Below are 25378 nucleotides of genomic sequence, written 5' to 3'. Positions count from 1 at the left end.
TAAGTTATTATACTACATCCTTGAAAAAGTTGTTCTCTACCACCCTAAACAAAAGAAATATAAAAACTCATTAATTAAGGGATTTCCAAATGACCTTGACCTTTGACCTTTATATAATTTTGTTTGGCCAAGGCAGACGCTTCCAGCCCAAGTGGTTTGATGTCTTTATGATTAGTAGTAAAAAAGTTAGATGTGATTTTATGGAAATTTAAATATTTTCAGGTGCAATAACTACTATAAGGGGGCCTTAGATCCTTTCTGTTTGAATAGATTGAAGAACCCTCTAATGGTACTAAAGACATTGGTAAACGTTCCAACTCTCTATCTCTTATCGTTTCAGAGCAGTAGCGATAACAAGCATTTCCTTTTCAAAGGGCAATAACTCTGTAAGTTCAGGGTTTTTTTTGACACAGGGTCATTTGGTACCATAACTTTTAAAGAGCAATTACATAAAGTTTAAATTGTTTGGATGACCCAATAACAAAAAAATGACCCCGAGGTAAATAATAAAAAGAAAAAAACATATAGACTAGTAGACTAATTGTTCACGGAACAATTAGAGGCCTTTCCACATTTTAAAATGGTTTTAAAAAAATCCTAAATTTGTTAATAATCAAAGAGTAAATAGAAAAAATCAATTTCTGACTCAATTTAAAAAGGAATTTAAAAAAAAAACGTGTTTACATTTTGAAAAAAGTTATACAAGATTGAGAAGCGTAATGAATAGATACATGTAGATGCTTAGCGATTGGTTCAATTGCTTATCGATTTGTAAACGATAATAATCCGCTTCGCATTAACTGACACGCATTTTCCTGCTGATTTGAAATGCACGTACTCAGAAATTTATTTACTGTCATGCATTTATGGATTAGAAGTATGGAAAATCGGAATTGAATTAAGGCCAGTCATATATTTCAGCCAAGTCTGGAAATAAACAAACTGAAAGAAAATTGTAAATTAAATTCATATAAAATCGGGGTCTGGAAAGGAAGGGTTATCTTTCGTAGAACTTCAACACAAGTCGTCACAGGTTGCTAATAGAAATGTCAACACAGATTTTCAGTGAAATTTGAGCATGAATTTATCAGATGCAAATATCGAAGCGTTGAAATTTCGTTTCCCGGGATGAATGTTCGATGCCGCTGAAGTGGATCACTTTCTTCAATATGTTTCATTTCGTTTGAAATTTGGCAGGAAATTAGATTTAGGTGTGAGAAACAGTCCCATGAATTTTCTTTAAGTTCTACAGAGTTTTACTGGAGCTGGAATTTTTATTCGGAGGCGTAGTCTAAAACACGGTCTGAAGTCAAATGCCAGGCAGTGTTCAGACATTTAAAAAATTCTGACAAACAGTTGTAACACTTTTTTAGGTTTTATTTAAAAAAAAGAATATTAAATTTCAAGCTCAAATATCGAGGGTCAAGTTCATATAAGAATTCAATCCTTGTATAAAAGAAGGGAGGGGTGGTGGGGGTGCTAACTATACATATAACTAAATCTGATATATATGGTGTATATACTTATAACTTATTAGTTCTAAGAGGTCAAAGTCTAAGGTCAAGGTCATATCAAAGGTCAAGTGAATGGTCAAGGTCAAACCTTTAAAAAAAGTGGGGGGGGGGTGTTTGAAAAAGCTGATTGTACATATAAATGAAGTTGATATACTTATAACACACCAGTTCTAAGAGATCAAAGGTCAAGGTCAAAGGTCAAGGTCACGCATAAAAAAAAAAGGGAGGGGGTTATTTTTTATGTGATTGTTAAATTAATGAAGTTAAACGGAGAATTACTTCCAGAAGGGGACGTTGGACCCTTTTGGGATCAATAGATTGGAGGGACGTCTAAGTTTACTGAAGACATTGGTAAAGATTTCAAGTCTTTACCTCTTATGGTTTCAGAGGAATAGCGATAATAAGCATTTCGTACAAAAGGGGTAATAATTCACTAACTGTTTCAAGGTGGGCGCTGAAGGGCTACATTTTGAAATGTCTTAAGACGTCCTACTAAACCCTTGATAAAATTTCTCTACATCACCCTAAACAAAAGATAAACGAAAACTCATGAATACACAGTTTTTCAAATGACCTTGACCTTTTGACATTTCTATTATTACAGGAGCCAACCTCTTTAAAGCCTTTCTCTGTATTGTCTTTTATATTAATAGGTACAATATGATTAATGTTCACTCGTGTCTCCGAATATCCCTACTTCAACGGTGTTTAAAATGCAGTCTACATGTTATAGAATTTAAAAAGAAAGGTCTGAAAAGTATTCATTTATTAATACATATTAGTATGCAGTTTGCCAATTTCATTCGATTGTTAAGACTATGAACAGCGTAACTGGTTAACACTGAGCAGTGTAATTAACCACGCAACTTTCTTGCATAACGGATAGGGAGTTCATGAATTATATCACTAATTGCTCTTTAAAATGAGGTTATTAGTTACTTAAAAATTGCTGATAATAACTTTTGGATATTTTCATTTTTTGATGTTTTGTAGACAGCACCTAAATACATGAAATGCAAGAATAGTCAAAATGATTATAGCTAATGATTCTAACTAAAAACTAAGGATTTTCGACTCTTATTACAAACTTGACAAATGATTTATAATAATTATATTAAGTTTACTTATTCAAGATAATCTTTTTTGATAATTATAGCGTCATTATCAGAAATCATGATTTGTATTACTAAAAAAGGAAACGTTAAAACCCGTATTCGTTAAATTGCTAACGTACATTTGTATTACTCGGTTTTCATACAATTTGTACACATTATGCTTTATAAAAAGTCGTGTATTGTGGTAATCCATAAATAGACATTTGATCGCCTAATTGTTTTGTTTGCTCTTTAAAGCTGAAAACCGCTCGTAAATCGACAATGCCCACGATATTTCTCTTTCATCACCGCTATCCCTACAACCCCTATAAAAGCAGCAAACCTCTTTTCAATATAAAGTATTCGACTGTAGACGTATCACCTGTGTGAACGTACACCTTGCCTCTCCGTGTCACTTGGTTGCGATGACATTATGAAGTTTTACGCATTTTTTGATCAGTTGATCACAAGTGAGTGCTTTATTTACAACCAGTTAAAGGACATAAAAGAAGAAGTAAATGCATAATGTCCAAAGACCACGAAAAATATACTACACATTGGCCACAAGTTTCTGTTGTGCAATGTAATGTAACGAAATCAAAGGGCTTATATACCAAGTACCTGCCTATTTACGAGCGGTGTTCAGCTTCAATTACCACTAAGAAATATATATAAATATATATATATATATATATATATATATATATATATATATATATATATATATATATATATATATATATATATATATATATATTTATATATATAATTACTATCGGTTGCTTTTCAATTGAGACATTTAGGTTAGACTGCACAGACCTTTAACTATGGTTCCAAAAGGAGATTATCTGGGCACCTGTATCTATATAAAACTTAATTTTTGTATTATATCAAACCCATGGGAACCTGTCAATAGTAAAGGTATCTGAACATTTGACCTAGCTATATGAACATTTACACAATTTAAATGTTTACATAACGTGTTTGACATTATTGATTTGTTGCTCGCTCTTGTTACTGATCGACACATTGTCTTTTTTTTAGGGCGTATGCACATTTGGTTGGCTATTTATTATCTAACTTCGATTCCTGGTATGATTTAGAGATATTGAACATATAAATGACGATGCTTTGAAAGGTAAGACATTTTATTCATTGTAGGTTTCTGTGAATGTATTTTGATTACCTTGTTTCCTTGTTGTTTATGTCATCGTTTTCTCTCCTTTGTTGACAACATGACAAGATTTGCTTTTTGTTCATGTCAGTTTCATTTTATGGCACCTGAATCAATACAAAGATTTATTAAAAAAAAAATACATTGAATACTAGGTACATCTTACATCAAGCCCATCGGAACCTGTCAATGTTAAACGTATCTGAACGTTTGATTAAGCTGAACGAACATGCACTAAAACAAGTTTTAAATGTTTACATAAAGTGTCTGACATTATTGATTTTTCGCTCGGGTTATTGAACAACACGTTGTCGTTTTATTTGTGTAGGGCGTATCCACATGTGGTGGCCTATTTACATTCTTACTTCTTAGTCCGACTAAGTGATATTGAAAATGAACAAGATAATGTTTTAAAAGGTAAGACATTTTGTTCAGTGTTAGGTTATGCAATTGCATTTAGATAAACGTGTTCCTTTTGTTTCTTATTGTTACCTTTTTTCCGTTGCCGACAACATAAGAAGATTTGTCCATCCTTCATGTATGTTTTTCAAAGATAAATATATAATTTATAATTTACTGAAGATTTGATCTCAAATCCCTAGAAAATTTCTTTGTTGAGATATTCCTAAAATTGCTATTCTTGGAGCTGTTAAAAAAGGTATCATTCTAATATTCAGTGGCTAAAATTTTATAACATTTGTAATGTACGGAAAAAAATCTTCTTTAAAAAGAGGACACAAATCCATTAAATAAGTGTTAGGTTATTCATAGTGCCCTATCTTTACCAAATGGGTAAAATATTAAGCTACTGTACTTTAAAACTCGTTTACCTTGAACCGTAATCCGTTCTATGATAAACTGGTTTTTTTTTTCAGACATATAAAACTTGTTAGAGTAGCAGTGTAGTAAAGCATTAAAGATCGGTGAAAAAAAAGGAGTTCACAGTTTACCATTTAGGCTTTTATAGTTAAAGGACGACTAAAAACAACTATGGACAATAAGGAAAATCAAGATCACTGTTTTGCTCACCTGGTTCTCTGACTGATCTTCTGTGAAAAGCTGAATATGTTAGCAAAAATTGTAATCAATGATTTTCAAATTCTAAGTACCCTAAGTACCCTAATACCCTAAACACATCAAGAATGATTGTGTAGATTGAAACAAAATTGAAGAAAGTTTAATTCCCCTCAGGACTTAGCCCAGACGGTTATTTACTGCTGCATTACTCATGGCCCTGGAGTACACCTTAGTGGGGACTCATTTAATATAATCAAATGATCAAGCTATTATATAAAACCTTAAAATATTACCCAGTTGGCACGCACCGTTGTTTCAACGTTGAAAAATGGTTGAAATCAAGTTGCAATGTTAATTAACCATTATTCAACGTTGTTTCAAAGTTAAAGAATTGTTAAATCAAGTTGCAACGCTGATCAACCAAAGAAAACTATGAAAAACTTGGACGTTTTTTTAAGTGTCAATTTGTGGACAAGGCGGGCTTTAACGCTTTTGTAGCATGACAAAAATAAATGTCAAACGGCACAATCCCTGAAAAGTTAAACCTAATTTCTTTTATTGTTTAGAAGGAAATCCATGGACAAGCCGACCCTCTAAAAATCGCTAAAACGTCATTATCACAAGAACTAAAATGACGTCATCAAAATAAAAAAAGATAATTTAGGTGAAGATTATTATCTAGCAGATAAGGTTTCATCAAAATTTTATTTTAAGTGAAGATTATTATTTAACAGATAAGGTTTCATCAAACTTGGCCAAGCCGTTTTTGAGAAATCGCCGGCACAATATAAGGAAAAAAAAGAAAAATCATAATAATATTGAAAAAGAAACTGTACCAAAACAATAATATATTCCGTTGGAATCGGAAGACCTTAAAAGTCAATTTCACACAGTGTTTTGAATCACTTTCAACTGAAAACCAATTTGTTAGAAGAGATGGTAAGGCCTAACTCAACTGAAAAAGTAATTTATTAAAACAAATATTCAGTATCTAATGATTAAAAACGTTAGTACAGACAGATACTCTACTTTATTAATGTAACTAATTATCTTGGACTTTACTGAAATACAATCATGCTGTACTTTTTTTCAAACTGAGTAAGTAAAGCAGAAAACTCTTCTTTTTTTAAAATTAGAGAATGATAAATGCTCAAATAGTTCACCCCAAAACTCGAACGTTAATTCACATATTACAAATGTAGCAGTAAATTTGCATTGATAACTAAATCAAGATAGTAGTCTGTGTGACTACAAAGTGTTTGTTTGTTTGTTTGTTTGTTAATAAATAAAAAAAGAACATTGTATTATCTGAATCATTTTGCTTTTAAAAGTAAAAGCGCCCGTTGTAATATTGGAAAAGTGACTTTATTGTAATTACATTAATGAATTTATCGTTGTTAATTACATAATTAATCCTACTAAAATGTTTTGACAGTTTAAAAAGGACGGCTTTGGAGATCTACACCATCAAAAAATGTGCGCAGTCAATCCGCAATGTAGAGTACACCAGTGTTATAAGTGTTCCGAGGACACAGAGTACTATTGTGAATCGTGTAGCTATGGTTTGTGTCCATCTTGTAAAGAGAACCATGTGTATGATCTCAACACTGTTGATCACCAGATTGTTACCTACCTCAGGAAAGTTAATTGCTATCCGATAGTAGAAACATGTGTAAGACATCATAATGCACCTTATGAAAGGTACTGTCAATTATGTAAACTCCCTGTCTGTTGTCACTGCACGGAACATAGAAAACACACATTGCAAGATGTAAGAACAGCATATGAGGCAACGCTACACCAGGTTAGAAAAGTAGTAGACATTATTAGAAGTGAGACTCTAATTAACAGATGTTTTCGCTTGAATCAGATGAAGGATCGTATTAAGGAGTGGCATACAAGCTCATCTTTCGCCCATCTAGATATGTTAACAAGAGCTTCTAAATTGAATAATACAATTAATCGAGCGTTGAAAAAGGTTGATTACAAACACAGTTGTTCAAGACAGATCATTTTAATGATCAGACATCTTGCCCGCCTTGAAAATTATGAACACATATATGAACGGTCAGCAACTACTCCTGTGCAATTTCTTCTGTCAATAAAGAAAACAAAGTGCCACAGATTATATCTTGAACGACACACTAATCAAATAGTCTTGACCGAGTTAATCAGAAAAGAAGATGCGATAAACTGTATAAACAAAATCAAGAAAACAGACACAGGAAAGCGGTACGAGGAAAAATTTCTGAAGTTGATGTCTTTTACAAAGTTACAACGATCTTTTTCTTTGGCACAAGTCAAATGTTGTCATATTTCCTTAGTAACATCAGACCTGGTTTGGGTCAGCGATAATTATGATCTCTTTTTGTCAAATACATCTACGGGAAATATGTTGTATCGTATCGATGATTTAAACAGTGAATTATTTTGGGGCTATGGATTCCACACAGTGAGCAGTGATGGCAATTTGTTTTATATCAATATGGATTTTAGCATAAACAAACTGTCAACGGATTTAAAAACAAAAACACAATTGATAGAGAATACGGACACTATATTAAAACCATCTTGTGTTTACTGTTCCCAATTAACTGGAGATCTGCTGGTCGGGAATGCTGGAATAAATCCATTGACTGGCATGGAGGGCAATGTTACTCGGTACAATGAAATTGGACAACCTATTCAAATCATACAGCATGATAACAAAGGTAAAGATATATTTACCCAACCATTGTATATAACTGAGAATAATAATGGAGATGTTGTGGTGTCTGAACATAGTGCTATAGTGGTGACAGATCGTGAAGGAAGACATCGTTTCTCTTACACAGGTCATCTATCAGAAACAATTTGGCCAGGAGGAATCTGCACCGACGCATTGTCACACATACTGGTGTGTGATAAAAACACTAATACAGTTCAGATGTTAGATAGGGACGGTCAGTTCCTGTCTTATCTATTGATAAGACCATCAGGGATATTCTCACCAGTCAGTCTGTGTTATGATGCAACCACTCATCGTCTCTTGGTTGGTTCCTCATTAAATTATAAAGTGTGTATCTACAGGTACATAACACGAACAATCGGCCTTTTCGGTAAGTATACGTTTTCCCTTTTTATAAACAATAAAAACCTATATATTTAAGAACAGAACCATCATAATTAATAGATTTGTACATTTTACTTTTTTTTACTTTTAAATATCAAATATTTCATATTTATTGTATTCTATAAGTTTGTATTGTATATTTGTTTTGAAAAAAGGAACCAAAACAAAACAAAACAGCCCCCGAACTCTCCTAAAACAAACAAACAAACAAACAAACAAACACAACACAAACAAATATCAAATAATAACGATCAAATAAGTTGAAAAATCTTTATGAACCTATTCAGTAAAATGAAAACATACAGTATTATTTGGAAAACAAAACCCACACAATATATTCAAATTCAATTTGATATGTTCCTAGATGAAAACAAACTCTTTGTTCAGAAGAAGCAGTCCCTTAAAGACGTCCACCTCAAAGAAAGTGAAAAACCATCTCAGTTAGCTAGCAGTCAGCTGTTACTGATGTCTAATCCTGAGTTAATTCAATCTTTTACTATGAGAGGTCTTGCATTTTGCAACCACATAACCTGCGTGACTTCAAATCTTGCATGGATTAGTGACGAAAACCATCTCATCTTGACAAACAACGCAGGTCATACAATATACTGGGATTATTTAAGAAATCGTGAAGGAGGCCATACAATTAACAGCAATAATGAATTAATTTATATAGACGAAAAAAACAATATTATTGTATTGTTAAACGATATGGAAACATCCATCACTTTTATAGAGTCAACAGATTTTTTAGTCATTCCAACTTGTATATACTGGTCCCCGTATACTGGGGATCTTCTGGTCGGAATGCTGGATTGTAATACACAAACAGGCCATGTTATTCGATATAACCAAATGGGGAAAGAAACACAAATTATACATCGAGACAACACAGGAGAGGAACTTTATTGTCGCCCTCGATATATAACAGAAAACAACAATGGGGATATAGTAGTATGTGACTATGGCTTTGACGACAACTGTGGTGCTGTGGTAGTGACAGAGGGAGAAGGAATGCATCGTTTCTCCTACACAGGACATCCTTCAGGTTCTGAGTTTCAGCCACGTGGAATCTGCACTGATGTGTTGTCACACATCCTGGTGTGTGATGATTTAACAAACACAATACAAATTTTAAGTAAAGATGGACAATTTTTGTCAAATTTACGGACAAGAACATCGTTAAGATATGAAATTAGTCCATACTGCCTGGGTTACGATGTTAAGACAAATTTTCTCTGGGTCGGATCTCACGACGAAAGTCATGTTTGTGTCTACAGATACCTAATGCCACAAAAGAATTTAATTGGTAAGGATGTCTGATTGTAGTTAGTATTGCTTTCACTCGAACTTCAGACCCTGACGCGTGCTACTACAACTCTAATTCGAACTGGAAGGTTCCGTGCAAGAAACGAACCGTACAGTTCACAAAGATTACCGTACCGTTCACAAAACGAACCGTACCGTTCACAAAACGAACTATACCGTGCAAAAAGCGTGCAAGATAATTTATGCAAGACCCGCCTCAATACGAACAAAAAAGCGTACCGTACCGTGCAATAAGCGTGCAACTTCCATATACGGCTTATTGACCTAATGTCTTTCGATGAATACGGACGGGGATTATCGCTGACCAGTTAAGTTCAGTATTTTACTGGATCTGTTTAATTCGGGATTAGATAACACATACTCAGATTTAAATCTGTTATTTTAATTAAAACAGTTACAAAAATGTTTTAATTTAATTCCCTTTCTTAGACCTTTATCATTTCTTTGTTTTCGACTAAACTTGCATGGCCAATTTCATAAACATTGTAAACTATTATAGCTGCAGGTCTGTAGCTCCCGGTCTGAAAAAATTCGGATGGACGACCTGGGAGCTACAGGGCCACCAATTGAACAAAAATCGTATATTTATTGCGCAGAAAAACGTGCGCTAGTTTCGACTAATTTACCTTATTTATACGCAAATTCTGTGAAAACAATTAGTACCATTAATCTCCTCATGCAATTTATACTGATATCGTCTCTTCACTTGCCTCGGATAGTCTTTTAAACACCATCACCAGTCCCTTAAATTCATGTGGTGCACTTTGTTTACATGTAAAAATGGCGACTCTCCATCTCGATATAAATTCAATATACTTGATTTTCCGAGGTCGGTAGCGTGTTTCGGAGAAAGTATGAGGCAAATAAAAAGACACATTTATAATATATAATATAATTAAAGAAATATGCTTGTCATAATTACCACCTTAAGTAAATCGGGCAAAAACTAAACAAAATTACATCTAGAAAAATCAAAGCGTTCAGGCCACGCAAACCTTATTAATAAAGCGCGCAAACCGTTCACAAAGCGTGCAGCTATTTTTAGCAAAGCGTATCGTGCAAGAAGCGAACCGTTTCGTTCTCAAAACGAACCGTACCGTTTACAAAGCGAACCGTACCGTTCAAAACGCGTAACAAACCGAACCGTGCAACTGGTGTAGTAGCACGTTTAAGGTCTGTAAATGTCACGATCTCATTGGTTTATACATAAAATGTAACTTCAGATGTATCGCTTTGCCTTTCGGTGAGAATTGATAGTTGGCATTATGGCCGTCATTAGTTTTGATTCTGTAAAACTAAATGCAAGGCCACTTTTACGTGGAATTGCGAAGATCATCACTTTTTGTTAATATGTGTTTAACTTTATAGTCCTCGGGAAAACAAAACTCTTACGTTTGTTACTTACTGAATACAAAACATATAACGGGTCGATCAAAAGTTATAGACTGCGTTGGTTTGCCTCACTGTCTGTAAGATTAGTCAAATCGATGTATGTCTATATATAATCAGTCAGTAACAAGCCTAATAAGTAATAACAATATACACGCATCCAAGTGCTGTAAATGGGATCTTTTTTTAACAAAACTAAAACTAGAGTTCTTGATCAAATGTTTTTTTTTCCGTAACGAAAAGTCCATGTCAAGTTTTGGTGCTTGTTTGCTGTTGTTGAATTTTAAACTTTTAATGGATTAACACTGTAATTAATCATACTATTCCCGGCTATGTTGTAAGACAATCATTGGTTAACGGCAGTCATGTGGAGTCCACAACCGACTCTACAAAATACACCAAATATCATCCTTGAGCATTACGGCCTCTGTCATAGAGTGTAATGACATCATGCTTTGTACCCAAATCAAAACTTGTATCATAGTTATTAAAGCTTTTCTGTTTGTTTGGTTTTTTGTTTTTGCTTGCAATTTCTTTATGTCATCAAGATAAAGATATTTTCTATAAGATATTAAGATATATTTCTTGAGCATTTATGGTTGATATAATACGGTTTATACGTTGCCAGAAAATTCAATATGGGGGGAAGAACTCCGCTCTTGCCCAATTAACTGACCACGTTTAAACCATGAATGTGATCTACAAATTATGTAACATAATAGCATATTAGGTGTACCTACTATTCTCAATTGCTGAAACCTGTCTTTATTTTACAGGAAATAACGATATGGCGTCAAACTTTGAGTTTTAATGCTTATTCATGCAAAAATAGCTTTTTTACCCTCAAAACTTCATGAGAGAGAGAGAGAGAGAGAGAGAGAGAGAGAGAGAGAAACACAACCTTTGATCAAATTGTGGTTTCTTAGGAGATTTCGACTTTTTTGATATTTTTTAATTATCGTCCGTTTTTTTAATTTTTAAAAGATTTTTAGAGAATGTATCTACATAGAATTGACAATTAGCATCATATTCATGTCACAACTTAACGTGTTGAAGAACTAACCGCTCTGTAATTTTGTTCCATCGATTGACTTTGTGTTTTATTTTTCTCCGGTTGGTAACTTGCAATGTTTTTGTTCAAAGTAAAACTTAAAAGCATACCCGCTAGTTTAATCCTACTTTTGATATCCAGATTTCCAAGGCATTCTATATTATAGACTTACTTGAACATATTGCATACAACTTCAACAAAAGATATCCATCTTAATATCCATCTAACTTATGATACTATTTAAACACATTTTACAGATTTAGATTTGTTGACGTTTTTTTATTCTAAACATGATCCTTACTACGCATTTTAAACATCTGAATGTTCTTAATTGATTCAATGTTTCCATTCAATTCTTTTTTTTTCAGAAAGAAACTTAAGCTCAGACAAATCGTTTTCAACGTACAGCCAGTCTTAAAATTAAATTACGTTTGATTTGGACAGAATGTACGAGTTATACAATATGAGTGCATCTTTTTCAGCGACTGAAATGACACACAAGAATGTGTGACGTAAGGACTTGCATTATTGATTTTGTAGTTTATGGTGATATAAATATTTATTTTTAAAGTTGGTTGATGTTGCAATGCGCTTTCACTTCTGACTCTATAAAGTACTGAAAATGCCAATTCTTACTTAAATTTTTTGAAATGTATTAATATTGTGCTGTTATTGCTGAGAATATTTTTATTGTTGTTATTAATTGCTGTTGGTTATGATATTTACTGATGCTGATTAAAAATGTTTTCGCTGTGAGTTCTGATAATTACTGATAGTTACCGTTTGTATTCCCTTGCCAACGCCCGGGAATATTAAACACACAACGAGCTAAATAAAAACCACATACCACTGCGAATCATAATAGATCCTACATATAATTGCAAAAAGCACACACTTGGTTTTTGTAATATCAACCGTGCTATATTTATTGTTTAAATTATTAATATGAATCGTGTGATAACAGGTAGACAGAAAGTCATTGTTAATGGTCTGAAAAGCAGGTTTGTCTGATTTAGGTATAAAACCTAAAATTATTAAATGTAATTTTTTTAGCTATTTTTGTAAGACCCAAAGTCGTATGCTCAGACAAAAGTCCGATGATCTGCAGTATTAAAGTTCGATCAAATATTACGCAAAAGACGGATGTTGTTAGAATTCGTTTATAGGATCACGTCAAGGCAGCTATTTGCCGACAACGCTGCTATTATTTAAAAAATATTCCTAATGGACATTGGTATGCTTGTCAAAACTTTACAGTGACAGTATGGTAAGGTCTTTACGAGAACAAAAAAAAAAAGATCAGTCTGTTTAAAATATGCGTTGCAACAAAATATGCTGTATTTAATGTCAATTTATATTCATAAACTCATTACCGTCTTCCTTGGAACACGGTGTAAAGAGTTGAAATAATTAACAGTATCTGGGTTGTGCCATTCCTCTCCTTTGTGTTTGATAGAAAAAACATTATGTGAAAATTAACATTTATTTTATTGGTTAAAATATTGTTTGGCACAAAGGGGATACTTTTCTAATGTTTTTTACGTACGACCGAACAATTTATGTAGATTTCAAATCTTAAAAAGTTAGAAAACGAAAGAACGATAAAAAAAAGGCTGTAAATGAATCCCATGCTTTTTTTTCTTCAGAACAACTAGTTGAAAGCAATATTCTTTAATATATATTAAATAGTTTGTTCTTTAAGTATTGTTTTGATGATGCAAATACAACAAATTTGAAAATTTGATACGGTTTTGCTAATATTTGTAAACATGTTTATATATAAGATACGGTAAAATTAAAATGAGTAAAACAGAGTGATGCTGAATGTTGTATTAACTTTTCAATTATAAGCACACACGCTTAAAAGGCACATATCAAAAATACGTTCTACACGCCATAGGGGTGTAAAAGAAAGGCGTGTCAATAATAATCAAGTCTATGCAATCAAACTAGGTGGACAATTTCACTTTTGCTTACGCAATTTGATTGTGACAAATGATATATGAGGAGATCATTTTTTTTTAGTCTAATTAGAACGATAGGACTCTTGCGTATCATACCATCGGACTTTGGCGTGTCATACCAGTATATTTTTGGGACTTTAGACTTTGGCGTTCTATACATTCGGGCTTTGACGCAAACCATTAAGCGTAACCATAAGATTGATGCATCCAAAGTGCAATGGAATTCATAATAGAGAAGAAACACTCGAATCATTGTGAATGCTATTTTAATCAATCATCGTATCAGCAACAATATAACTTTGGTGCAGGCCATTGGATTTTGAATCTTACTTATTTTCAACTGGATACATTGATTTTGTCAAAGAAATGAGGTCTACATCTCTGAATCAGGTGATGATTTTTTTTTTACTGTCCTCATCCAAAAAAATTATTTGCCCCCTGAAAATCAGAGATTTACAAAAATAAAATAAAGGACACAGATTAATTCTAGTTTACCTCTTTACAAAATGCATAACAAAAAGAGTTTTTGTATCTTCAAAAAGTAATGTTAACTTTGTTTTATTTATGATCCAAATACACTATGTAGCGCTTATTATTTTCTAGCTTCGATAAAAACACGCTTCTCAATACAACACATCCGGTCATACAATGTGAGAAATCGCTAGAACTTGCTTCTTTCTCACATCTTTCCTCTGAATGTTTCTGCTTTGTTTGATATTGAAATGATGAACCAAAACACGGAAATGAATAAAAATTGGTTTTATCATAACAGAATGACGATATATTTTATCTTATAGATGTATACAACATTGATTGTTATAAGTTAATAGAATAGCCAGTCTATCCTTCAGTTCTCACTATTGAATATGACTATTGCCAGTCTCCGACGTCAAGATACGTAAATTTACAAAAAATAAATGATGTTGTTTTTAAGTTTAACATTCCTCTCATTAAACAAATTATCATTAGAGCTTAAAATCATGTTTTAAATGTCGTATATATATATCTCTCTCTCTCTCTCTCTCTCTCTCTCTCTCTCTCTCAAAATAAAGATCAAAGTAATTTATTGAAATTATTGAAAAGAGTTTTTTTTAATTAATGCCTAGTTCAACAAGGAATAAACAGGTTTAACAAACTAACAACAGGAAGCAGATTACTTGTATAGAGCCACTTTTATTTTGATATAAGAACTCATAACTAATAATCTATATTATGATAACAGAAAGATTTGATTCAGAAACTACAATTGCTTTCACTTCAAGTCACGGAAATGTATCGCTGTAATTTTCGAATGTCAACAATGTTTTGAAAAAAAAAGTTTTTGCCAGAAAAAAAACCCCAATGCTTTGGTCTTGATTTTTGTCATTTTTTTCTTCATTCTTAGGCTTTCATATTCACAGTTTTAAGGATGCGTAAAATTGTGATCAATGCAATTATTTATACGATATCTTATCAGATACTACACTTTAATTTACATTTTTTTTTCGAGGAAAATCTTTAAAAAATACTCCATGAAAATTGATGTTCCACAAATATTGATGAAAGTTCTGTATTTCTTATCTTCTAGATACAATATAATGAACGCAACCCAAAGAGAACAGAAATATCAAATTAAATGTAACAATATTGTTATATATTAATCGTGAATACTACTTGCAATACATCATATTGATGCTTATTTCGTATAATATATTGTATTTACACAATGTAAGCGTACGAACAAGTTTAACATATTAGTTTGTTCGTTTTTTTTCATTTCGAGAAGGATTAATATTGTAGCCTTGTTTTTATCAATGAATAAAACAACTAATCAAAAACAGTGTCAATCAATCCAGCAAAGGATGTACGCAGTAAAATTGAATGTGAAGTTTTTCGTTGACAAGTAAGTTTTAGTTTCGGTTTCATAGTGCATAAAAACATAATATAGAAAATCGCAATTAAGAAATATGTTACTATAAACTATTGTATCAAACAATTGGAAACAGAAATTAAAATTGTCCTGTTTTGCGTTAAGGTTTATGTTTTTAAGTTTCCGGTTCAAAATACAAGTATATCCATGTAATTGCATCAATTATACTGATTACTTAAATATTTCCCGCTTACCATTATGTGTGTTCATACGGCTTTATACTAAAAGAAACTCAATTTCCTGGACAGGTGACATTTAAGGTACACTTTTATGTCGAAATATTAAAAAAAAATATATATCAAAATGAAGATACAGGTATCAGTAGGAATATCAACATTATTTCTCTTGGAGTATTATCATTGTTATGGTATGTAAAAATTAGTAGTGAGAGTCAAAGGTTTTTGTGATAAAATGGTTAAATCAACATGATTTTCACTTGTGTAAACTTACAGAGAATATCTGTAGAAGAAATTCAACGACAGTGTTACAGAGTTCAACCTATGATAATCAGCAGGAAACTTTGGCAATAGACGGCGATTTACGGACAAAATATCGTTATTGTGCACATACTGATGTAAATCAAACAGTCGCTTGGCTCCAAGTGGATCTTGGAAAACCATACAGCATAAGTAACGTAACACTTTATTACAGGAAGGACGGTAAGAACACACCCTCTCCAATATTTTAACAATATAGTTAATACCTATTTTTTTCCCTGATTACACAATTCCAAACTACTTTAATAATAATAGCAGTAACATAATGTTTTTTAGGGGAAAAAAAACTTGCGTTTTAAAAAAAAATTACACTCTGTGTCCAGCTGATTAACAATTTCATAAGATGATTGCATTGTAAAATAAATGATTTTCCAATTCAATACATTATTTCAGCAAAAATGTTTTTTTTTTTACTCTTTCAAACTATATCATTACAGGACTAGGAAATAACGAGTGGCAGCCATATAGGTTCAGACAGTTTTATTTGGATGTATCAGATCTTCCGGCAACGCAGAAAACAACAGCACATAGAACCCGCTGTTACACTGACAACACAACACATCCTGACGTACTTCCACATATAATAGACATCCCGTGTAAACACACAGTTAGATACGTCATTGTGGAGACCACTTATGACGCTCCTGAAGATGATCCTACTACGGGGGCTATCCTAGAAATCTGTGAAATAGAAGTTTATGGTAATACAAATTTGAAAATTGATAATCAATGACCTAAGAATGATCTGAAACCACATATAAAAGTAGCGGGGGCCATGTTAGAAGTATGTGAAATAGAAGTTTATGGTAGGCATTTCTTGTATTTGATAAGATAATGTTTGCAAAGTTTACGTACTATCATTTAATTTTAATTTTTTTTAAAAATTCAACTTCAATCTTACATGTATAAAAATTTATTATACAAATTTTATTTATATGACTTTCCATTTCAAATAAACCCTTCAAAAGTGTCCATGAATTCTGGTAGATAGCCAATGGTAGTAAACTACAAATTAAAAAAAAAAAAACTCAATGAATCAACCAATGGTATCAACAAGTGTGTAACACTTTGCTCTAAGGATGTAGACAAAAGGTAAACTGATCGGTATTTCAAAAAAAAATCATTCATCAGTTTAAAGCTGTATTTTCTGAATTAGGATGCGAAACTGGGGAATATGGCGATGATTGTAAACCGTGCTCAGAATGTAAGACTTGTGACGTAAACAACGGAATTTGTGGTAAGTTTGAATGAGACTGGGAACCAACAATTTAATGATTTACGATTGATTTGGTTTTCATTACTTCCACACAGAATCTCCTAAAATATTAAACATTTTGTTATTAATGCTTAAGGAAGACTACTGGATACTTGTATGGGACAATATTGTATTATTCAAAATAAAGTTCGACTTTCTGTGAATGTTGCAGAAAAATCACGGAGGTGAAGAAATGATTATAAAAAGCCGAGGCGTAAGGCAAGGCTTTTGTATTTCAAACAGCAATGTCTGCGGCAATTTCTGTAAAAGAGCACAGCATAATATCTAAATTATATATTACATGCAATAATTGTGCAATCACGCGCCTTTGATAGATTGTAAGGTTATTTTAGTTAATAAGCCATTCAATAAACAAAATTTATGTAAGTGTCAGTATAAGCATATCTTTGACAACATACCCCATAACACAGTATAGCATTGGAATCTCATAGCATAGTAATGGAATCTCATACCATTGGACTGGAATCTCATAGCATAGTAATGGAATCTCATAGCATAGAAATGGATTCTTATAGCATAGCATTGGAATCTTATACACCAGCATAAACTCTCATAGATTCTCATTCGTAATATCATACCATAGCATAACAAACAACATGATTTAAACTTGGTTTTATTTGTTTTTATTTGAAAGCATATACATTTGAACAAAATGTATATGCGTACATTGCAGTTTAGTGGTAAACTCATTTCACTTCCAAATAGTCGGGACTTGTCTGTGAACACTGTAAGGAGGGCGTGTTTTCTCAAATCTCATAGCATACCATAGCATAGCATTTCATACCATATCATTAAACCCTTTATTTCAATCTTTTATAGCATAGTATACAAAGAACTATATACGATAAGAGTTAAATTCGGCCCCAATAATTAGCCATCTTTTAAAGTGTTTCAGGTACAACAAAATGTTATATTATATTTCTGAAGAGTTGATGTAAAAAATATTGTTCACCTATTTTTTTTATTTATTTGCACTCTCTTGCAGTATATGACTCAGAAATGACGCTATTTCTATAATTAAATCAAATTCATACAAAAATTGACATTTTTCTTACCTTTTTATGAATGGGAAATATAGAGCGCATGCATGAACAAGGAAATTTTTTTGTCACTTATTAGCCTTGGCTAGATACATCTCTGATTAAAATATTTTGTTTGTTTAAGCATGGGCTCAATGTTTTCTGAAAGAAAAACTGCTTAAAAAACAAGCTGTTTTATGCTAAAAAAGCAAAAATGGCGGGAAAAGGTTGTCTTTACGATGTCATATTTCTAAAATGTGGGCAGTTGAATCAAAATTAACATTATGTTAAAACGTTACATATATATATCTGTACAAGGAAAACAAAGAATTAGAGATTTATGGCCACGACCATCCATTCCACTTAACTCTCTTTCTTAATGATATCCCTTAAAAAGCAATCTTCATGAAATGTTTTGTCCCTGATCAATTATTGAACGTGTATTTTTATGTATTGCTGTACCTTAACGGTATACAACCAGTATAAAATGTTTCTGATTTCCGTTATAAATACCGTCGTGTTTAAATTAAATAAAGGAATTCTTGAATTTTTTATTCAGGTGACAGTATGGTAAGTATAGAATGCACAGGAGAAAATAACCTTCCCGGCTGCTCTTCACCACGTATGATCAAGACAACGATGAGAATAATTACGGTAACTGCGGCGCCATCTATGGTGGAGGTGGTGGTTCAACTGGTGCCATATAGCTCACCTTCATGGGCCGTGGGCCTCCTCAGAATGGAGCTATCCATGATATCCGTCCGTAACCTCAGGAACTTACATACAGGAAACCCTCATGATGATGAAACCTTACTGAACAGTTTTGAAGGTGATTGAACATACAAACACACACTTTCTTTTTATTGTTCAGGGGGTTTGATATGTATATATTTTTTTAGAATTCATTTTTTTTTCTGGGAATAAAAATAAAATTAAGTCGTTTTTATTTCATGTCATATGTTTAAATTACATGTATCAGTTCGTTCTTTCAATAAATTCTTTAAATATAAATGTCTGGTGTTCATTACTTGCACATCCATATATTTCTCGTTAGATGTCTGGTGGTTTGACAAAATCAAAGAATTCATGCTATTGCATTTTATATTAATCTCTCATACGCACTTGAATGACTTTGTTAAAAAAACATACCTTTGTCCATTCAGGCACAATATAAATATTAAAGGAATTGATTACAACAATTTGGCTGTTTTTTTTAGCTAACGTACCGATTAATAGATGTGGTAGTTAAGTGATTTAACATTCTTAATAAAATCAATTTATAAATATCTTTAAAGAATGATGTTAATAAAAAAAAATACTATGCCTTTTGATGATTCATGCGAGTTATGAAGGTGACGATCATTGAAAAAAAAAATTAAATAACCCGCTAACGCAGGCTATGTGTGTTTTTCTGCAATGTCGGAGCCTTCATATCCCGTGTGATTCATTGAAGAAAGTATTTCCTTGTTTAATTTTTAAATAAGAGTGACACTTTACATGTTGCAGAGAGAGGGAAAGAGAGTTCAGTCTTTTTGTGCATCTTCAAGTTGAAAACTGATTGATATATATATATATATATATATATATATATATATATATATATATATATATATATATATATATATATATATATATATATATATATATATATATATATATATATATGGAAATACTAGACTGATTTACATAAGAAAGAAAAAAGTTTTAAGTATATTTACGTTCGTCAATTTTTCAAAATGAAATGTATGTCATTTTTCTTTACTAAACATTAAAGTTAAGCATTAGTACGTGTAAATAGGGTAATACCCTAATTTATGAGTATTACATCATTTCTACACACCACGTTACTTAACAAGTTGTACAAAAAGTGTAGAATTAAAAATACACGGAGAATGAAATTCATAGCATTTGTTTAATAAAAAAAAAAATTATGTTTACCAAACGTTGTTTAATGTAAAGCAGACGATACATTGAGGACAGCTCTGTTTTTGATTTCATAAACTTCATTGAGTTTTTTCATAACCAGTTGGGGTAGCTGAATATGTTGAAAATTTTAAATCTAATTATTTTACACGTTTGCGTACAGGTACAGTTTATATCCGAAATATTAGCACGTGTAAATAAACGTGAAGCTTGGTAACCGGTAGATGTACATATTCAAAAACCTAACTTCCTTAATAATAGTGTGATGAATAAAATCATCTTAGAAATTAAATCTGATTAGATCTGATGACAATTTTTTTAACCTTCCAGACTCCTTACATTTATTCAAATTTTGAAAGATTACAAATGAGAAAATAGTCACTAAATGGGAGATAATATGTACAATTGCAATTGATCATGACAATTTATATCTTTATTTGTACATCTGCTAATCGATCATTTGCATAATCATCGGTTATGTACAGCAATCAAATGAGATCAACTTCCGGTTATGCATTAAAGACCGCTATTTTTGATACGCTGATGCGGTCATGTATTGTTATTTTAATTGAAATATAAGAATACGATTCTATGATTAATCTATTTCTCCTTCATTTTAAACTCATGTAAAATTTCAGGAATGTGGATTTGCGACGGTTTTTGTTTTGAATCAAGAGCTGGTGATGCAGAAACGCTGATATAAAACAGTATTTATGAAAATTATAGACGGAACAAGTTTGCGGTGATCACATAATTTTTTTCATAAAATTTAAAAAAAAAACCTTAATGCAATGCAATGTTATAAAAAACAATAAAATCCAAAATACAGATAAAGCAAATCATGTGCATGTTTATATCAAATATGAATAAACATTTTAAAATAATATAAAGCTCTTACTGGTTAAATTATTAAAAATGATCATCTGAACTGTTATTTCTTATGAAAGGTTGTAGTAATAAGTATGTGAAAAATTACACTCTATCACAGGATGAAGCTCTGTCATTTAGTCAACTGAATGATAACTGAATGGTCTGGAAAGGTGACTGATGGCACGCATATGCCATTCAGGCACTTTCCAGTTACCTTTCAGTCACCTTTCCATTGACTGAATGGCAGAGATTCATCCTGTATATGTTATTAAACATTTTTGTACCCTTGCCAAAATACGACTGTTGATCCTAAAGTAATGTCACAGATGCGATAAAATCGTGAAAAATTGACGTAAAATGACAACAATTTGTGCTTTGAGATATCTAACTATTTCAATTCAGATTTGAATATTTCAATGCATTATGAAAATTACATCTGAAAATAATATATTTCAAAGAGCGTGAGGTAAGGATAGATGCCGCACGCCAGTGACGTCTTTTCTGAATCTTTGGCGTTCTGGGAGAAAATTTAGTCCTATATAAAAATGGTCATGATGCTCTACCCACATATTATTTTTTCATTAAATAAATAATTATTCTTTTTGTAATCGATGGAGTAGTATATTGGATTATTTAATGTGCGATCAGTTTTATCGATGGCTCTTCAAAATGTATTGAACGTAATTTTAAAATATAGCTGATGCCAGAAGAACCTAACTTTAATTTTTCTTCAAAGTGTATATCTTCTGACTATCTAATTTAGTTATTAACATTTTATATGCTCATATTGGAACCATAATAAGGGTACTATGTTCACTCACACTCACTTTTAGGTTGATATATCAATTCCAGTATTTTTTCTTATAACTTTTATCTTTCGAAGCAAAATTATGCATCGTATTACTATTCACATGCTTTTTTATTCTGTGATCGAGAGACAAAAGGCACTGCGTACTTAACTGAAATGTACGGTAAAGTTTTTCTACTGGTTTAAAACAGTTAGAAAAAGTATGTGTCATATCTGTTTTAAAATATTGTGTTGCTTGGATCTTTTTTCAAATGTTGAACCATGTTGTGAAATCTAAATTAAAAACCTAAAAACGACATAATTTTATGACGCAGCGATGTCACGTATATATCATGTTATAAACATTCCTATCTTTTTTAATTATTCAACGACATTGTATCCAATATTTCATTTGAATAAAAATTTTGATTGGAATAAATTTGACGCATCATTTCATACAATACAGCCCTATGATAAGCGCTGTGCATAGTGTGACATTCCTTTTGGGTCAACCTTTGTAAAAAAAAAAAACACAAAAAAACAACACGATTTTGCGCATTTTTTGGAATTTAAAACATATATTAGGACTATGTCTCTAAAGTCAAATGGTTGATATGACAAAAATTAAAGAGTCCGCAAAATGCAGGACAATTAAATAAAACTGTATATAGTTCTGCTTAATTGTTTTGAATAAAAATATCTTCCTTATATGAGGAAGTTTTCGTAGTAAAGGGTTATATGTGTTAAATTAACTTTTGTAGAGTAGTCATTGGATAAAAAAACCATGCATAATATCTTCCTGGTGTAGCTGAATGTTTTTCAAACCACCAATTACTTAATATAACCTTAACAAAAACGCATCAGTTGGTTTACTTATATGAACTTCCTGCCGTAGTCTTATTTGTTGCTGTCGATTGAGACATTTATTTCTTCTTTGTATTTGATTTGATGTAGCAAAGCCAGTCATCTACTTTGATATACTTGCAGTATTGTGTTTATGTATATTCATAAGTTTCTCTTTCCTCTTTTATGTTTGACATTGAAAATTTATTTGTTTTTGACTTCCCAAATCATACATGTTGTCTATCATAATGAAGGTTTTAGTCGTGATATTATTATTGTGTTTCTTGGAATTATCTCAATGCTACGGTATATAAACTCTACAAATATTTTCTCTAAAATGTATCTGATTGATACTTAATCAATTGATGTTAACAATACATGTTGACCCCTTTTAAACATACTTTTTGGCTTGCATATGATGTTCACGTATTATACCATTGCTTTAAGATGGGCAATTGTCGATATTACTGTGAATAAGATACCTTTATAAATAAAATTCATTCACTGGTGTAGACTGTTAAGTTTTCAATATTTGACCAACACATGTTATTAAAGTTATTGAGAGGAAAAGTTCAAGAAAACCTCATCAGGACTCGAACTTATGACTTACGTATTCTTAGTAAAAGCTATTATACATTGCGCTACAATGTTAGCTAACAATAATTGGAATGAAAGAAATTACAAAATTATACATGATTTTGTATTTTTTTTAATATGCAGTAGGTCATGTTAATGGCATTCTTTTATGCTTTATGTTAAAATATAAATACGTATAATGTGTATTTTTATCAATATCAATCTGAATCTGATACTTTTCTTAACACAAGACTTCTGTAATACTTTAATCTTTCAAAATCAAACAGCGATCAAAATAACTCATTCAACATCGAGACAATGTTAAAAAAAACGAAGATACTTCAAGATAGGTTTGACAAAATTATATAGTACAAAAATGTATTTATTCATTTCATTTACAACATAGAACATTTTAGATATTGCGAAAGTGGAATTCTAATACAAAAATGAAACCTATATTTTGCTGGGGATTAGAACAAATAATTATTTCGGTTGCTTATCTTGATCGAGGTTTATATTCATATGTATTGATGAAATAACGAAATCTGACTTTCTTATTTTGTTCTTATGCACATTCCATTTTTTTTTTAAATTATCTTCATACGATTTATCACTATTGTTACGCCAATACGTTCGGGGGCATGGTCACGATTTTAGTCAAAAACTTTTTTTTCTCATTCTAATGTTTACTTTGCTTTAGTAAGACATTCTTAATAGGCAACCACAATTTGAGTGTTATCCGTTGAGTTATAAGCGAGTTAACTAAAAAAAAAAACAAAAACAAAAACAAAAACAAAAACAAAAAACAAAACAAAAACAAATAAGCCTTAGTAAAAATCATTTTTAAAGCAATACACGCTATAATTTACGTAAATTATGAATGACAATGAAAACGCATGTGTTTGTCTACTTATAAAAGTTATCCTTAATCTGTAAATTACAATGGTGAATTCCATTTCGTTACAAAGATATAGATTTTTAATTGTTTATTTTCCTGCCAGGAAAATATAATTGTTCATGAATATTGATGAAGGAAGAGCAGAACCGACGTCATTGCGCATGTCCGCGGAGAACTAGGTGGTCGTTATTGTTTGCCTAATTAAATATCCAACTTGATTTGTATTATGCTTAACAGTTGTTAATTTGAAATACATACATGTATAATGAGTAAAATACGTTTGTCATTCACGATACCCTTACTTCTGCATTAACACTTATAGGATCTAAAAATAGCACATACGGGAAAACACAGGTCTACGTCATTTTTTTAAAGGAAGTATTCATATCTACTCACAGGCTTGTTTTTTTCTTTTGTTTGTACTCGTATATCGGACAAATTTATGCTTTACTGAAAATATCCTTTCCTTTGTGAAACTATCACAATTTTGAAGATGTTGACTCTTCACCAGTTGTGGTATAATAGACTAAATTTAGCTGTCGATATCACGTGATAGATTGATAATCACGAGGAGGCATTACTTTCCCGACAGGAAAATAAATATTTTTTATTGTTTAATATTTAATATATTTGTTACATGATCGATTTAAGCATTATAATTAACAGCATAAAGGTAACTTTTATTAGTAATCAAACACATACATTTTCCCCTTTATTCAAAATTGACGCAAATTATAGCGTGTAAAGCTTTATTGATGTACAATGTAGTACTATATTTCTAGTCGCAGATATTCAGTTTGTAATTTGTATTTAAACAAAACGTTTGAAATATAAAAAAAGTTACGACTTGTAAATATAAAGAATGTTGGATTTTTTATTTATCTACAATACTTATTGACAGTTAATTATCTATGGTCTGGAAGAATTTAAATGCAATAAAATTGTTTCATTTCTTTACACTTTATATACTGGAATATACTTGCCTTAATGAAGATTTACAATTTGAAATTTCAAGAAGGTACTTCATAAAAAACATAAAAATAACATACTTTGAATCAACATATAACAAAATAAAAGGCAAACAGTTTTAGTAACCTTTTTCGTTATGTACAATGTAAACATAATTCTGTCATCAG

The 25378-nt window shown here is 31.5% G+C and overlaps 2 protein-coding genes across 2 annotated transcripts; both read left to right on the top strand.

Annotated features, from left to right (window-relative positions):
- Positions 1-6264: 6264 nt before the first annotated feature.
- LOC117688468 (uncharacterized) lies at positions 6265-12279 on the top strand. Its single transcript, XM_066065644.1, has 3 exons — positions 6265-7897; positions 8276-9220; positions 12049-12279. The coding sequence occupies exons 1-3, from the start codon at positions 6274-6276 to the stop codon at positions 12096-12098; spliced, it is 2619 nt and encodes an 872-aa protein (XP_065921716.1). The 5' UTR covers positions 6265-6273; the 3' UTR covers positions 12099-12279.
- A 3527-nt stretch (positions 12280-15806) lies between these two features.
- LOC136269899 (uncharacterized) lies at positions 15807-19321 on the top strand. The gene is made up of 5 exons (XM_066065673.1): positions 15807-15920; positions 16006-16212; positions 16488-16751; positions 17207-17287; positions 18905-19321. Exons 1-5 carry the CDS (start codon positions 15857-15859, stop codon positions 19180-19182), a joined length of 894 nt encoding a protein of 297 aa, XP_065921745.1. The 5' UTR covers positions 15807-15856; the 3' UTR covers positions 19183-19321.
- The last annotated feature ends 6057 nt before the right edge of the window (positions 19322-25378 follow it).

The sequence above is a fragment of the Magallana gigas genome, chromosome 1 (genome assembly GCF_963853765.1).
Source record: "Magallana gigas chromosome 1, xbMagGiga1.1, whole genome shotgun sequence".
Lineage (NCBI taxonomy): Eukaryota > Metazoa > Mollusca > Bivalvia > Ostreida > Ostreidae > Magallana > Magallana gigas.
This window is presented reverse-complemented; position numbering and strand designations above follow the sequence as displayed.

What these genes read in the sequence shown, in the direction of transcription:
- LOC117688468 (XM_066065644.1), top strand. Translation starts at nt 6,274, where the DNA reads ATGTGCGCAGTCAATCCGCAATGTAGAGTACACCAGTGTTATAAGTGT. An exon ending in ACGAACAATCGGCCTTTTCG is followed by an intron (nt 7,898 to 8,275) that starts GTAAGTATACGT and finishes ATATGTTCCTAG; the next exon opens with ATGAAAACAAACTCTTTGTT. An exon ending in GCCACAAAAGAATTTAATTG is followed by an intron (nt 9,221 to 12,048) that starts GTAAGGATGTCT and finishes TTTTTTTTTCAG; the next exon opens with AAAGAAACTTAAGCTCAGAC.
- LOC136269899 (XM_066065673.1), top strand. Translation starts at nt 15,857, where the DNA reads ATGAAGATACAGGTATCAGTAGGAATATCAACATTATTTCTCTTGGAG. An exon ending in ACTTTATTACAGGAAGGACG is followed by an intron (nt 16,213 to 16,487) that starts GTAAGAACACAC and finishes ATATCATTACAG; the next exon opens with GACTAGGAAATAACGAGTGG. An exon ending in CGTAAACAACGGAATTTGTG is followed by an intron (nt 17,288 to 18,904) that starts GTAAGTTTGAAT and finishes TTTTTTATTCAG; the next exon opens with GTGACAGTATGGTAAGTATA.